General features: G+C 52.4%; 1 protein-coding gene and 1 long non-coding RNA gene across 10 annotated transcripts in view; one reads left to right on the top strand and one right to left on the bottom strand.

Annotated features, from left to right (window-relative positions):
• Positions 1-1,766: 1,766 nt before the first annotated feature.
• Nadsyn1 (NAD synthetase 1) overlaps positions 1,767-14,447 on the bottom strand; it is a 36,265-nt gene continuing 23,584 nt past the window's right edge. For 5 of the 7 annotated variants that reach the window (XM_037208764.1, XM_028871145.2, XM_028871154.2 and 2 more), the window contains 9 exons: positions 13,954-14,056; positions 12,715-12,883; positions 11,171-11,306; positions 10,387-10,493; positions 6,411-6,542; positions 5,655-5,724; positions 5,027-5,155; positions 3,831-4,007; positions 1,767-2,011 (listed from right to left, as the gene is read on the bottom strand). In XM_037208764.1, coding sequence (XP_037064659.1) covers positions 1,913-2,011; positions 3,831-4,007; positions 5,027-5,155; positions 5,655-5,724; positions 6,411-6,542; positions 10,387-10,493; positions 11,171-11,306; positions 12,715-12,883; positions 13,954-14,056 — 1,122 coding nt within the window. In that variant the 3' untranslated portion in view covers positions 1,767-1,912. Of the gene's footprint in view, positions 2,012-3,830; positions 4,008-5,026; positions 5,156-5,654; positions 5,725-5,753; positions 5,964-6,410; positions 6,543-10,386; positions 10,494-11,170; positions 11,307-12,714; positions 12,884-13,953; positions 14,057-14,447 lie in introns of those variants that run through there. The other 2 variants (XR_005092226.1, XM_037208766.1) reach the window with 2 other exon arrangements.
• On the top strand, positions 5,744-14,246 carry LOC119088559. Of its 3 annotated transcripts, none has more exons than XR_005092230.1 (4): positions 5,744-5,890; positions 7,222-7,343; positions 8,740-8,927; positions 10,406-11,176. It is a non-coding gene; the product is annotated as an uncharacterized LOC119088559 (long non-coding RNA). The 3 variants fall into 3 exon arrangements; XR_005092228.1 differs by lacking the exon at positions 10,406-11,176 and adding an exon at positions 13,930-14,246 and having other exon boundaries at positions 5,748-5,890; XR_005092229.1 differs by lacking the exons at positions 7,222-7,343; positions 8,740-8,927; positions 10,406-11,176 and adding an exon at positions 13,930-14,246 and having other exon boundaries at positions 5,763-5,890.

Genomic DNA, 14,447 nt, shown 5'->3' with positions numbered 1-14,447 from the left:
CGCGCGCGCGCGCGCGCGCGCACACACACACACACCAAAACCAAAACCACACCCAACCCCTCCCCAAAACAAACCAAAAATATCCTCACAATCCTAAATTAAAAAAAAAAAAAAAGTCACACTAAGGACCTCTGGGGTGGAGTGCTTCCACTGTAGGTGATCACTCTCAAGCCAGTCCTCCAGTCTTGTACCCTGCCCTCCTGGCTCTGAGGTGCTTTCCTCTCCAACTGTGGAACCTGGAGAGAAGCCCACTAAAGTTGTCTCCACCAGCCTCCAAAAATCTAGCTGCTGTAATGGTGACAGTCCTTACTGACCTGTCACCTGATCACCCAGCATGTGCCCATCAGGGACAGACAGGCAGAGAACTCCTGATTCCCCCAGGGGCCTCAGCTTGGCTTGTTCCCCACCGCATGCAGCTTCCTTGAATTGCCGTCCATCTGTCCCTCACTCTCGTGGGGACCTGCTGCCCACCTGCTGGTCCCTCTGCCTAGACCCAAGGCTGCCCTTTCACCTGCAGTGGCTGCCACAGTGTCCCCAGCTTCTGGTGTGTTATCTTGTCAACAGAGGCTCCGGCGCCGTCTACTGTTTTCTCCAGTCTTGACTCCTCATGCCTCTTTGGAACGTCTTGTCAACCCTTTGGGGTTACTCACTATGTGATGTGGTATGTGTATTCTGATAGCGTTCGTCATTCAGATTAGAATGAAAAGAAACTGTTTGCTTGGCCAGGCTATCGAGGAAAGCGGGACTATTTAGCACATTGTTGCCACTGAAAAAGCTGTATCTTGTGAATTTGTTATTCAATGAATTCTGACATTGTGGAAAGACAAATGTGTTCATCTTTATGTTTCTGACATATCGAGCGGCCACTACTTTACACTTGGACAGCCAGCCAGAGCACTGCCTGGCAGGAAGGAGGCAAGCCCACGAGCCAGGCAGAAGATGCAGCTGCCCTTGGGCAGAGGTATACACACGGGAGGGGGTGCCCTGAAGGGCCCTCTAGTCAGAGAAAGGGGCCAGATGCCACCCCACACCAGCCCTGCTCCCAGACCATGCAGGTCCCCACAGGACAAGGTACGGAAGGCTGGCTCTCAGACTCCATATAAGCAAATGTGGCAGAACCATCCATGATCCCACTAGAACCCAGGACAGGGGGGCAGGTGTGGGTGGGAGGGGGAGGGCTTCTCTGCTCTAGATCCCCCTCCTTGGTCAGAAGCCATATCAGGGTTCTGCCTAGACAGGCCCATGCCCACATGGGGGCATCCTCTAACCCACGATGGCCATATCCACAGTGGAGAGCACTATGACTGAGCATGTCCGAGCACACTTGATGCTCAGTGCGTACAGTGCTTGTTACCTTCAGAGGACTGGAGTTCAGTTCCCAAGTACCCACACCAGGTAGCTCACAACGGCCTGTAATTGCAACTCCAGATTATCTAATGCCCTCTTTTGGCCTCTGTGGGCACCCATACACACACATATAGACACATGTTTGTACACATAAATAATTTTTTTTGTCTTTAGAATTTTACTCATTTTATTTTATGTGTATGACTTTTTCTGTTGGCATGCATGTCTGTGAACCACATTGGCTGCTCTCGGAGAGGACCCAGGTCAAATTCCTAGCTAGCACCCCATGGTGGCTCACAATCATTTGTAACTCAAATCCCAATGGACCTGATGCTCTCTCTGGCCTCTGTGAGCATTAGGCATGCATGTGATATACAGACATACATGTAGGCAAGAGGCCATACATATAAAATAAAATGCATTTTAAAAAAGAGCATTTTTGTTTATTTCTTATGGCATTAAAATGAACATCTCTCTCTTCCTTGAAAGGTAAACAAAACCTGGCTCCAGGAGGGCAGTGCTGGGCGGGGCCTCTAGTCCTGACCACTGGTGATTTGAAATCAGGCTAGGGATCCTCAGGGAGGAGATGCTTCCACACAGGTGATGGCTCTTCCAACATCCAGTCTTCTAGGCTCTGCTGCCTCTTCTTCTCGAGCTGTAGAACCTGGAGAGAAGCCCAAGAGAAGTGTTTCCATCACCTTTCCAAGAACCAGCTGCTGAAACTACCAGCCATGGAAGTTATGGGTCACCCAGGCATGGAGTGCAGAGGGTGCTGGGGAAAGGCTTGGCACGGGAGTCCCTGGTGGCCACTGCGGATGGTAAGATTCTGGGTGATTCTATTTCTGCCCACCATGAGGCCACACAGCTTCAAAACCCCTTGCTGATCTGTAGGAACTGCTGCCAAGTGGGTCTTGGTGGGAGGTAGAGTGGCCAAACCCTTATTACCACTAAAGAAGCCAGAGCTTGGTGTTGAGGGATAACTTAGTGGGTGAGAGCACTTGCTGCTCTTCCCGGGGACCTGAGCTCAGTTCCCCAGGCAGATGTCAAGTGGATCACAACTTTTCGTAATTCCAGCTCCAGGGGGTTCAATGTCTCTAGCCTCCACGGGCACTTTACTCACATGCACATATCCATACAGGTAGATTCACACATAGTTACGAAGAACAACAATAAATTAAACATCAGAGCTGATGCAGCTCCTACCCTCTGCCCTGGGTGGCTAGACTGTTCCATTCCTGTGACTCAGGGACAGCAGGACTCAGGGACAAAGCATGTGGGTATCAGCTACACAGCGTGCAGGCTCTGCGTTGACAGTGAGAACACAGGACAATAGTACCCTGACCCACGTCTCAGCTTCCTAGTGGCCACCACCTGCTTCCCAGCAGCAACCTCCCACTGTCCCACTGACTTCCACTGAGTCTTCTGAGTTACTGGGGGTGGGGTGGGGCTGGTTCCCAAAGTCAGCTGGATAGAGTCACTTCCCTGCACGGGGAAGCCCACAGGGTTTTCCAGCCCCACGCCAGCTTTCTTTGGCCCGGGCACTACTACTGACCAAAGGGACCAGATGACTCTCAGGGGCAGGGGACCACCTGGCAGCATCCCTGCCTTCCTTCTGGATGTCAGAAGCTCTGACTCCAGCCCAGTTGGGCACCTAATGACGTGGAGGTGGCAAGTACGCCTTGCACCCTCAAAGTGCACGCTAGCTGCTCAGGGTCCTTGCCATGTCCGAGGTTCCTGACAGTTCTTCTGGTCCCTTGGGTTCTGCAGCTCAGCAGAGCACTGTCCACGGTTCGCCAGCCTGAACTGCTGTCCCTGTGCTGAGCAGCTGTCCCTCTCTTCAGCGGAGCAGAGCCTCGCTGAGAAGGAGCTGTGTCTAACTTGCCATCTGAGGGTGTCTCCGCTGTGGTCTTCAGAAAAGGACAGAGGTGGGGGTAGGGGAGCTAAGTTTGCTTTAGTCGAAGATGCGGCGCCTTCAACCCCAGCACTCCAGGGGCAGAGGCGGGAGGGTCTCTGTGAGTTTGAGGCCAGCGTGGTCTACTCTGCAGGTTCTACGGGACTACGGAGAGAACCTGTATCAAAATATATATAAAAAAATAAGCCTGTGCACACCTTTAATCCCAGCACTCAGGAGGCAGATAGATACAGGCCGATGTCTGTGAGTTCAAGGCCCTCCTGGTCTACATAGCAAGTCCCAGGACAGCTATGGCTGTTTATACAGAGAAACCTTGTCTTGGAAAACCAAACCAAATATATATTTGTATATATATATATATATATATATACACACACACATATATATGTGTGTATATGTGTGTGTGTGTATAACATATTATATATAATATATATAATAAAACAATTCCATTGCTGAAGCAAGGACAGTAGCATGCCATGCCATTTTCCATATGGAAAAGTTTTTCTTCTCAAGGGAAGCCCCTCGTATGTCCTCCCAGGCAGGACACACCACGCTCTCCGGTAGGGCTCACCTGGTTATCAATGCAGTGGAACTGCCAGGGCCACATCGTGTTGTACAGAAAGGGCCTCAGGTCAAACCTGTTGTCGTCAGGACTGTAGCTTTCAGCATGATATGCTGGCGTGAGGGTTGTCATCTTGTGCCTGTTCATGGAGTACTTCGAGAAAAACCGCTTCACCTTCTCAGCCACCTGGGGGGCGAGAGACACGTGGGCTTCAAGTCAGAAAGGCAGGAAAGACTCAAGGCTAAGAGGCCTGCTTTTGGGAGACATAAACGGCCAGCAGGTGCCAGCACTGTCCCTGCCTTTTCCTGACAGCAACATGGAGACCTATCAGCTTGGCTGACACTGGCTGAGCTGCAAAACTGTAGAGTCCTGGTTCTGGCGGCCCAGTGCTGTGCTCCTGGAGGTCTCCAGGTGGGTCCATGGGCCCAGTGATGTTGTAGAATATTAGTTTAAGGCATGTTACATCTGTTTATGCTGTGGAACATCTGTTTAATGATGCAAAGATGAGTTGCATTGTTTTATGTTGCATTTGTTTAACTCTGTGAAGCTGTGATACTTTGCCTGTCTAAAACACCTGATTGGTCTAATAAAGAGCTAAATAGCCAATAGCGTGACAGAAAAGAGAAATAGACGGGTCTGGCAGGCAGAGAGAATAAACAGAAGGAGAAGAACATTTAAAAAGAGGAGCAAGGAGCAAGAGAACAGGAGAGGAGGATGCTAGGGGCCAGCCACACATCCACACAGCCACACAGCCACGCATCCACACAGCCACACATCCACACATCCACACAGCCACAGAGCCAGCCATGGAGTAAGAGTGAAAGTATGATATACAGAAGTAAAGAAAGGAAAAAGTCCAGAGGCAAAAGATAGATGGGATAATTTAAGTTAAAGAAAGCTGGCTAGAAATAAGCCAAGCTAAGGTCGGACATTTATAAGTGATAATAAGCCTCCAGGTATGATTAATTTGTAAAAACAACCAGGTACACAGTAAGTCCTCTGGCCAGCGGAGTCTTGAGGCATTCTGAAGCCTCTGTAACCACACCAGCACACCGCATGGCTGGCCCATACTTGGGTTAACTTTGGGCAGCCAGGAATCCCAAGCTGGTGAAGATGACAGTGTAAAATGTTACTGTGTATGAAACGAGTTTATCTGTTTGGGGTCACCCTTAGGTGGTTCAGCCTGATGTCACACATGGCTTTACCTGTCTTGGCGTCCAGCTGTCCTTCCACATGTTGAGCAGTTTGCAGAACATGCTGTAGGGCCCTGCCTTGGCAACCTTCCGGAGCCTGCCGAAGACGGAGAGTTCTGAGTATGTCATCCCCATGTCTTCCTGTGGGGACAGAAGTGTGTTTAAAGCACAGTGGGGTGGTGCCGGGGGGGGGGGACCTCAGAGCCTCTTGCATTTGGGGACTAAACGTCCAGGGAGCTGAGGCTCAACAAGGGTCGGGAGTGGGTGCCCAGCCGGGGTTCTCAGAACTCACTGGGTGCCAGGAGATGTAGGTTTGGAAAAATGACCAAGACCCTGCCTGCATGGGAGGTGAAGGACTCTACTCCAAGGCTGCTCTGAGGGAGGGAAGCTGCTGTGAGCAGCCTGGTTCCCTAGCTCGCCATCCTCACTCTGCCTCTGAGCCACCCTGTCATCCCCTTCCTGAACAGCCCTAACCACAATGAGAAAGCTAAGTCAGAGTGTCTGAGGTCATCAGTGATTCCACTGGCCTGAGTGAGCCAGAGTCCTGTGGCAGAAAGGTTTCCTTTGGGCAGAAGGAGGCTGTGAAGGGACCCAGTGAGAAGGGGAGACGCATCCACCACAACAAAGCCACCACGGTTACCTCATCTGTCTGAGACACCTGCCCGTCGGCTAGGGGCTCCAGCTCTGCAGTGGCCGGCGCGGACAGGATGCTGCAGTGAAGACACACTGAGTCAGTCACCAGGGCTGCTGATATGCTCGGGAGCTCTGGCAGGACGTCCCTAGACAGACTGCAGACGGGCTGGCCATGACTGGCAGGGTCATGCCTGGGCTCATGATCCTGAGGCTTCAGGACCCAAAGGACAGTGGATCAAAGTGGTAAGGAGGTGAAGAGCGCAGGGCAGGGGCCTCCACTACAGGAATATTAGTAGCTGTGGTCAGGAGACTGGACCTAGAGGGTATGGTGGGGTAGCTCGATATACCGCAGGACACTTGGGAGGACCCCCAGCCTGTGCCTCTGAGCTGCCAGGAACAAACTCTTTGTGACAACCAAAGGGACCTCCACATATTGTCAGAGGTCCCCTGTGGACACAACTGACTGCAAGGACAGCAAGGACACAGTTTTCCTGGCACCAGTAATGATGCTGCAGTGGCCTGATAGGCTGTGGGTGTCTTCAGCAGGTGCCACCGTCAGTCCCTCTGCCCTGAGATGGCAGGAGAAAAGCCAGTCTGGGAGGAATTGTCACTTAAAACACTTAGAACTATGGGTGCAGGAAAAGGAATGGGTGGGGTCATGACTTCATGCTCCCAGATGGAGGGTGGGGCATAAGAAGCTAAGGAGGATGGCCGAGTGGGGCAAGGGTGGCCTTGGTGGCCCAGGAGCGACAGGAGCACTCACATCTGCAGAGCGGGAAGCTGGAAACGCTCGGCGCAGAACTGGACAAAAGCTCTCAGGTCTGTCTTGCTGATGCCGCCTATGGGGTTGATGTCCGCACTGGAGCAGTCATACTTGGTCAAGTAGCCGAGGAGACTGCCAGGGAGAAAGGATGGTGTCCCCATGGTTTCTGGGGGTATTGCTGGTTATGGGGCCCACCAGTGCTGGCCAAGGACTCCCTTCTTCCAGGGGCCCAGAAGTCTGAAGCCCAGCATAACCCAGGTCCTGGAGGAGACTAGCAGGTTGACATTGGCACACTGTGTAGACACCTATCTTGGCTCAGAATGCTTGGTTACTGCCATCTGCTCACTGGGAACAGCTTGTCTAGAAGGCCAGAGACAGCTAGGTGGAGCTGAGGGACAGAGGCCTCGGAAGGGGAGACAGGACCTTGCGCAAAGTACACACTCGGCCTGATCTAAAGCTCTGATCTGGAGCTCTGGCTCTGTGACCTCACCTAGTAAAAAGGGCCCTGAAGATGTACTGAGGACTCCAGACAGAGATGGACCAGGATTACAGGGTGGGCTTGAGAGACAGCTCCAGGTCTCCTCAAAGGGAATAAGAATTAGAGTCATGGCCAAAGGGGCCATCAAGATGCTGAAGGTGTGAGGATATGGGGAGGGGTGGGTTGGTGGTGGGTGTAGGGCGAGCCTCCAGAGGCCTGGGGGAGGACCAATGGCCTCAGCACTTTGACAGCTTGGAGCAGCTGCCCTGCAGTGACCGTGAGAACAAACAACTCAGAGCTGACACACCTCCTAACCCCGCCCACCTGCCACAGCTCTGCCACAGGCCACTGTGTTCCCTGGTGAGACCCCCCCCACTCCTGGCCACACAGGAGTTTCTGCTGACCCAGTGGCTCCAAGCTAAACTGGCAAAGAGTGACGAATCTACTAGCCTCGGGTAAGTGTCTTCAGGTAGAACAGAGGGATGGTGAAATGGCGGTGGAACTCAGATTGACACCAGCAGAGACAGGGGCCCCGGAGAGGTGCTCACAACACATCCTGCTCTCCTTCTTCCATGGGACAGACCTCTCTCCATGGCCTCATGGCCCCTGGCAGGACTCTGGCCTTCCTTCCTCTACCTCCTGTTAGCTGACATCAACCATCAGCCATGGTTACCTCGAGTGTGCTCCCGTCCATTGTTCTGGTCTTACTTTGATCTTCTGTTAGCAAGAACACCCCCACCCCAATGTACCCTCACTCACCTGTGTCTCACCCCCAGGCCTGGGACAACAGCCCTCCTTCAGAAGGCATCCACCAAGTAGCTTGCCTAATGTTGGGAACCCGGGCTTGTAGGGTTCCCCTGTCCCTCCCTGACAGAGGTCCCTGGGCCTAAGCTGTGTGTACAAATGACATGGTTGGTGCTGAAGTCCTGCATTCCTCCTGGGAGGTGGGGTTTCCGGCAGGTGTCAACAGAAGGTGCCTGCCAGCCTAGGTTTACCTGTACCCCAAATACTGAATGACCAGCTGCCCAGGAGGTGGCCCTTTATACTAGCTGTCAGCAGGATGTGGAACTGGATGTATCCCTTGTACCATCATTGGGAGCAGGCTTGGCAAACTGTGCCAGGCTGTTCTTCCTTACCCAACCTCACTGCCAATCTGTTTACAACTCTACACCAAGTCCCAAGTCCTCCTGGCAAGTCATCAAACACTCTCACGTAACTCACTGGGCCCAAGATGCCACAGGCCCCCATCTATTATCCTTATGGCTGTGTCTCATCATCTCTCCCAAGCTCTTCACTCACTGCTTCTTGTGGCACCAGGTGCTTTACCCAGCACTTCCCAACTGCATGAGCAGCAGCAGCTAGGTGCTGCGGCAGAGGGATGGCAACCCCACTGTGCTCCTGCCATCCTCTCAACCCCACCCCCACTGGTGATTCCTCTCTCCCTCCTTCACCAAGGAGAAAAAGAGCAGTCTCGGGCACAAGGGGATGGCTCTGCGGATAAAGCATTTCCTCCACAAGGACGAGTGTTGTGGGATATTTGTACACTGTGTGAAGATACATTGCTGTGATTGGTTTAGTAAAGAGCTGAATAGCCAATAGCTAGGCAGGAGGTGTAGACAGGACTTCAGGGCAGAGAGAGGAAGTAGGAGGAGATAATCGAGGCACCAGGGAGATGCCAAGGAGACATGGAGGGAGTTGGACATACTGAATTAAAGAAAGGTAAAAAGCCACATGGTAAAATGAAGATTAGTAGAAGCAGGTTAATTTAAGTTATAAGAGACAGTGGGATAAGCCTAAGCTAAAGGCCAAGCTTTCATAATTAATAAGAAGTCTCATGTCATTATTTGGGAGCTGGCTGGCAGGACAGAAAAAGACTCGTTCAGATTCCCAGCACCCACATAAATCTGGACCCAGCAGTAGCATCTGTGATCCTGGCACTTCTATGGAGAGATGGAGACAGAATCCCAGAACCTTGCAGGACAGCTAGCCTGGAGTCTACAGCAGTGAACAGTGACAGCCTGCTTCAGACAAGGTAGAAGGTGAGCACCAGCACTGAAGTTGTCCTCTGACCTCCACACACATGCCATGGCACATGCTGGCTGCAAGCATGCGCGCGCGCACACATACACACACACACACACACACACACACACACACACACACAAATAAAAATATAAAACCCTGCTACATATGGTGACACAATCCTATAATCCTAGTCTCAGAAGGCAGAGGCAGGAGGATTGCTTCCAGTTTGAGGGCAGCCTGGGTTACATAGTAAGTTTGAAGCTACCCTGTGCTTCATAGTAAGGAGCTGCCTCAAAATCAAACCAAATGAAACTATGGAACAGGGGGTGTATGTATATGTGGGTGTAGATGTGGGTGGTTGGGTAGATGGACAGGTGGATGGATGTACATATGTACGGGTGGGTGGATGGATGGATGGGTGGTAGAGTATGTATGTATGTTGGGTGGATGAATGGATGGTTGGGGGTGAATGTATGTATGTTTGGGTGGGTGGGTGGATGGATAGATGGTTTGGGGTGTACATATGTACAGTTGGGTAGATGGATAGATGGGTGGATGGATGAATACATTGGTGGATATACAGATGTGTGGGTGGGGTACATATGTGTGAGTGGATGGATAGGTGGGTGGATTATGTATGGGTGGGTAAATGGATGGATGGATTGGCAAGTGGATGGGTAGATAGTTGGGTGGTCAGAGTAATGGATGGACCGATGGGTGACTCAACTTATGGATAGACAGACTGGTGAAATGACAATTGATGAATACATGATGTTTTTAAAATTCCTCAGCTAATGAGGAGCACGTGAGAACAATTAGGAGGTGAAGTGGCTCACTTAAGGAAAGCAGGGAAACTGAGCCTGGGAAGGGGATCTATCAGTCTCCACTGCTGGGTCTGAGGTCGGGTGGATTTTATCTGGAAACAAGAGGGCCACTGGATGTTTGTTTGTTTTTGTAAGATTTATGTATTATTATGTATACAGTGTTCTGCGGGCATATATGCCTACACACCAGAAGAGGGCACCAGATCTCATTATAGATGGTCGTGAGCCACTATGTGTTTGCTGGGAATTGAACTCAGAACCTCTGGAAGAGCAGCCAGTGCTCTTAACCACTGAGCCATCTCTCTAGCCCCTACTGGATGTTTTTTAAGCAAGAGAAAAAGGCATTTGTCTTCAGTTCACACAGAAAAGCAGCTGTCTTGTTAGGAGTAGAAAACTGTTTGCAATGAAATGACCTATGATGATGCATGGGACAGGAAAGGAGGAGGTGATGGGAGCCCGTGGGGCTGACGGGAGCAGAGGCAGGTCGGAAATGGAAGCAGCCTGCGCTGGATGAGAGTGAGCTGGGCTCGGAGCAGACAGAGGTTTCTTGATATCCAGATATTACAGGGAGACTGTGTCTTGAAAGGACCAAACTTCCACCAGAGACTTAGGGTGGTGTCATCAAGGCAAGTTCCCCAGCCACACCCACCTCTCATCCACATTGGCAGATCCAAGTACGAGAAGGCCCCCTCGCGCGCCCCGGGACCAGAGGCTCAGCTGAGCAAACAGGTAGGCGAGGACCATCCTTATCCGAGCCTGGATGAGGGAAGAAGGCAGTTACCCTGTGCCAGGACCCAGGAAGCAGCTGGACTACGAGACAATCTTAGCGCGGGAGCAACCAAGTCAGAACACAACACGGGATGAATCAATCTGTCCTGTGTCGGGGGCTGGGGTGTGGGGCCTCCCATGCTCCTCCTGCACCAGTCCACAGCAGGGTCATAGCACAGCAGGGTCACAGCAGGAGCCAGGCACTGAGGTAGTGGTAGCCAGGAAGATGCTCAGCAGTGCCCTCCACACTATTTACCATTTGCCACGCACAGATGGGGCAAACAGAGATGGCATTGCAACAGACAAGCCCTGGGACCTTTCCTCTTTCTTTTGACACATGACATGCAGGCTAACCAAGGTAGCCCAGGGGTGGGGCAGGGCCAGCCAGGCCAGGGCTGGATGAAATGCACAGGTAGGTCCCCACATACACCTGTGTGTGGTCATGCTCCAGCACACAGCCTCACCAAGGCTCAGATGGGCACACACTTTCCCATGCGCTCACACTCACAGACCTGCAATTCAAAGCATGGCTGTGTGGCCAGCGTCTCTAGTGAGGCTTACAGGCAGTTAACCCAGCACTGCCCATCACATCCCCAGGCTCCCGGTCTTTTACTGACTTCCCCTCCACACCTTTGTGAGGATCAGGGCCAGGCTCAAGCACTTACCTGCACATTCTGCAAGGCCAGGTTCTCCCTGCTGCTCCCTCCGTGTGCTGAAAACCGAGGGAACTTCCGGGTCACCAGGCTGAAGATGCCCAGGACGGCCTTCACGGCAGTGTCGATGCTCAGACTGATGTGGTAGCTGGAAGGGCAAGGGCGAGAGTGCTCAGCACAGGGGTGCTAAGACATGCTCTTAACTACCTTTGAAAAACATTTCTTTGGCCTGGGTATAGGGGTGCACGCCTAAAATCCCAGCACTTGGGAGACAGAGGCAGATGGATTTCTATGAGCTCCAGGTCAGCCAGAGCTACAAAGTGAGACCTATCTCAAAAAGAAAAAAAAAATTCACTTGGGTCTGGAAAGATGGCTCAGCAACCTCACAGCGGCTCACAACCACCTGTAACTCCAGTGCCAGGGGATTCGACGCACTCCTCTGGCACTCATATGCACATGCCCACGCTACATAAATAATTAAAAATAAAAATTTTCTTATCACATGTATGGGGGCGGGGCACATATCCCATGGCAGGTGTGTGGATATCAGAGAATAACTTCTGGGAGTCAGTCTCTCCTTCCAGCATGTGGGCGCAAGGGACTGAACTCAGGTCATCAGACTTGGCGGCAGACACCTTTACCTACTGAACCCTCTCGCTGGCCCTCAATTACCACCCCAGAGCATGTGACTCACCCGTGGTCAGCCCAGTCATGACACTGTAAAACCAGGACTACTCGCCATCTACTTCCAGAACTCACCACGCCAGAAAGAAATCCTGCCTAGCAACTGTCATTCCCTGCTCCCATCCGCCCCAGCTTGACAATCGCCAGTCCACTGTCTGGACTGATAAATCCACTATGGATATGCCAGGCTGGGCAACGCACAGCAATAGAGTTGTGCACGTCATGACCTTTGACACCCAGCATTTTCACTCAGCATGACAATTCCAAGGGTCACGTATGCTTTAGAGGCACGCCACACCTTTTCACATCAGAGTAGTACTCCCGTGTGGACAGATGACATTTTGTTTAGCTATTCATCAGCCAATGGACACTTGGGCCATTTCCTCCTCTCACTACTGTGACAAAGCTGACAACCAGGAGCGTCCTGTAGAGGTAACTGTTTGGGCTTGTAACTCCTTTGGGCATAAGCCCAGGTACGGAACTGCTGGCAGGGAGGCTTTTGGCTGTACCCAGCAATGTGACAGGCAGTTTCTTGGTTTTCCGAAGAGCCAGAATAAAAGAATATTCTAGACGAGGTAGAGTCACACCTCCTGGAAAAGTCTCCTCGATCCTCCCCACACAGCCTATGAGCTGCATCCAAAGACTGCTGGACCAGCCCTATGGTATCCTGCTGACAGGAATAGGTGACCTGCAACTGCACCTAGAGGCAGGGCTGGGTGACGGATGTTTATGCATGTACACGTGAACTATACAGTCTGGGCTCAAACCCACAGCAGCATTTCACTCAGCTGCCAGGTGCAACCACGGGCTTGTCACCAGCTCTGACCTTTGCCCTGGTGCCAGCCTGAGCTCGGCACAGGATGGAGTCCTACCTTCCAATCTGCTGAGCCAGTTCTATGGCCCTGCTGTGGGTCTCCCTGGAGGAGTTCTCACTGGCCATGTAGCAAGTGGTGAGCAGGCGTCCGCAGAGCTCCTGGGGATCTTGTGGGGTGTAGCCGTTCTCGTCCACTAGGCTTTGGATGTCTGTCAGCACTTGCTGATCTGCAGCCACCATGGCAGGATGAGAACCATTGTACACAAAGTCCTGGCCTCCCTCCCAAGTGCCCATGCAGCCAGCCCACATCTTGCAAGTGTCAGCCTCCGCCCACCTCCCTGGGGCCCACATAAGTACCAGGTACCCCTGGTCTGATCCTGAGCTCCCACACATCAGCCCCAGTCCATCCCTGGAACCCACCTAGTTATCCCCCAGTCTTTTCAGTTCCCACAGTCCATCTCCCATGTTCCCTTGCATCTAACTCCCATTGATTACCCCAGAGACCACCAATCTAGCCTGGTCCATTGCCCAGGGTCCTAAAAAAATGAGCAAGTCCCTCTCTCAGGTGCTTGCACACTGGTCCCTGTGCTCACAGGGCTAGCTGTGCTAACACACCGATCTGTGTGTTAACACACACTAGACCAACCTATGGTCTGTGCTGGGCTAACTCTCTGCCCCTGCACTGTACTAACTCACTGCTCTGTGCTGCACTAACCCAATCCACAGCTCTGCACTGCACTAACCCACTGCTCTGTGCTGTACTAACCCAATCCATGGCTCTGCACTGTACTAACCCAATCCACGGCTCTGCACTGCACTAACTCATTGCTCTGCACTAACTGAGGTCTGTGTGGGGCTAGCCTGTGTTCTGTCTTGGGCTAACCCATTGCTCTTGCACTATGCAGGCTATTCTTAGTGTCACTGCACCCATGGTAAGATACGGACTTGACCTAGGTTGCCAGACCCCAAAGCCTATGTGTGTCGTGTGTGTGTGTGTGTGTGTGTGTGTGTGTGTGTGTGTGTGTGTGGGTGTGTATGTGTGTGTGTGTGTGTGTCCGCCGCCACCAGGGCTGCACTGCTGACAGACAGTGGCAGGTAGACAAGGCCACATCTGCTAACTGCCCAGGAAAGGCTGTTACTGGCCTGAGTTCTGGGACTTGAATAGGACAGACAACATCTATGCCCAGCCATGAAGCCTCCCTCACCCACAGTACCCATGACCTGGGTTTGTCCTTCGCTCCCTGACTGGTTCCCAACTTGACTCTCTCCTCAGATCAATGGACATCACGTCACCTACTTCCGCTCTGCACAGCCTCGCAGACCAGGCAGCACATGGAGTAGACGATGCAGGCGCTGGCCGCACTATCCACACCGCCACTCAGGGGCAGGAAAAACCCAGCCTGGAAGGGGCCGACCAAGCACAGTGTGAACCGAGCTGCGGATAGGCTGTGCCCCACCCAATCTCCAGCCCAGCACCACCACCCTGTGAGCCCCAGAGTCCTACAGGAGCACAGCTTAGCATCATCCCTGGGGTGGTGGGCCAACGACCCACTTGTATGACAGGTTTCCTATAAAGGGCAGGAGATGACACTCTGGGTCCCAGGCTGTCTTTCTGACCCTAGATGTGCACACGTTGGGAGACATGGGAGTTCCTCTGCCTTTCAACAGCTCCACAGACCACCACATGGCTTCAAAGCGGGCTTCAGCCATTAGGCCTCTGGCCAGTTCAGATACACACACCTACCCCCCACCCCCGAAGAAAAACATCACTAACCTGCCCTAGACTCACAC

Source organism: Peromyscus leucopus, chromosome 1 (assembly GCF_004664715.2).
Source record: "Peromyscus leucopus breed LL Stock chromosome 1, UCI_PerLeu_2.1, whole genome shotgun sequence".
Taxonomy (NCBI): domain Eukaryota; kingdom Metazoa; phylum Chordata; class Mammalia; order Rodentia; family Cricetidae; genus Peromyscus; species Peromyscus leucopus.
The sequence above is the reverse complement of the archived record's forward strand: the minus strand, read 5'-3'. Positions and strand labels throughout refer to the sequence as shown.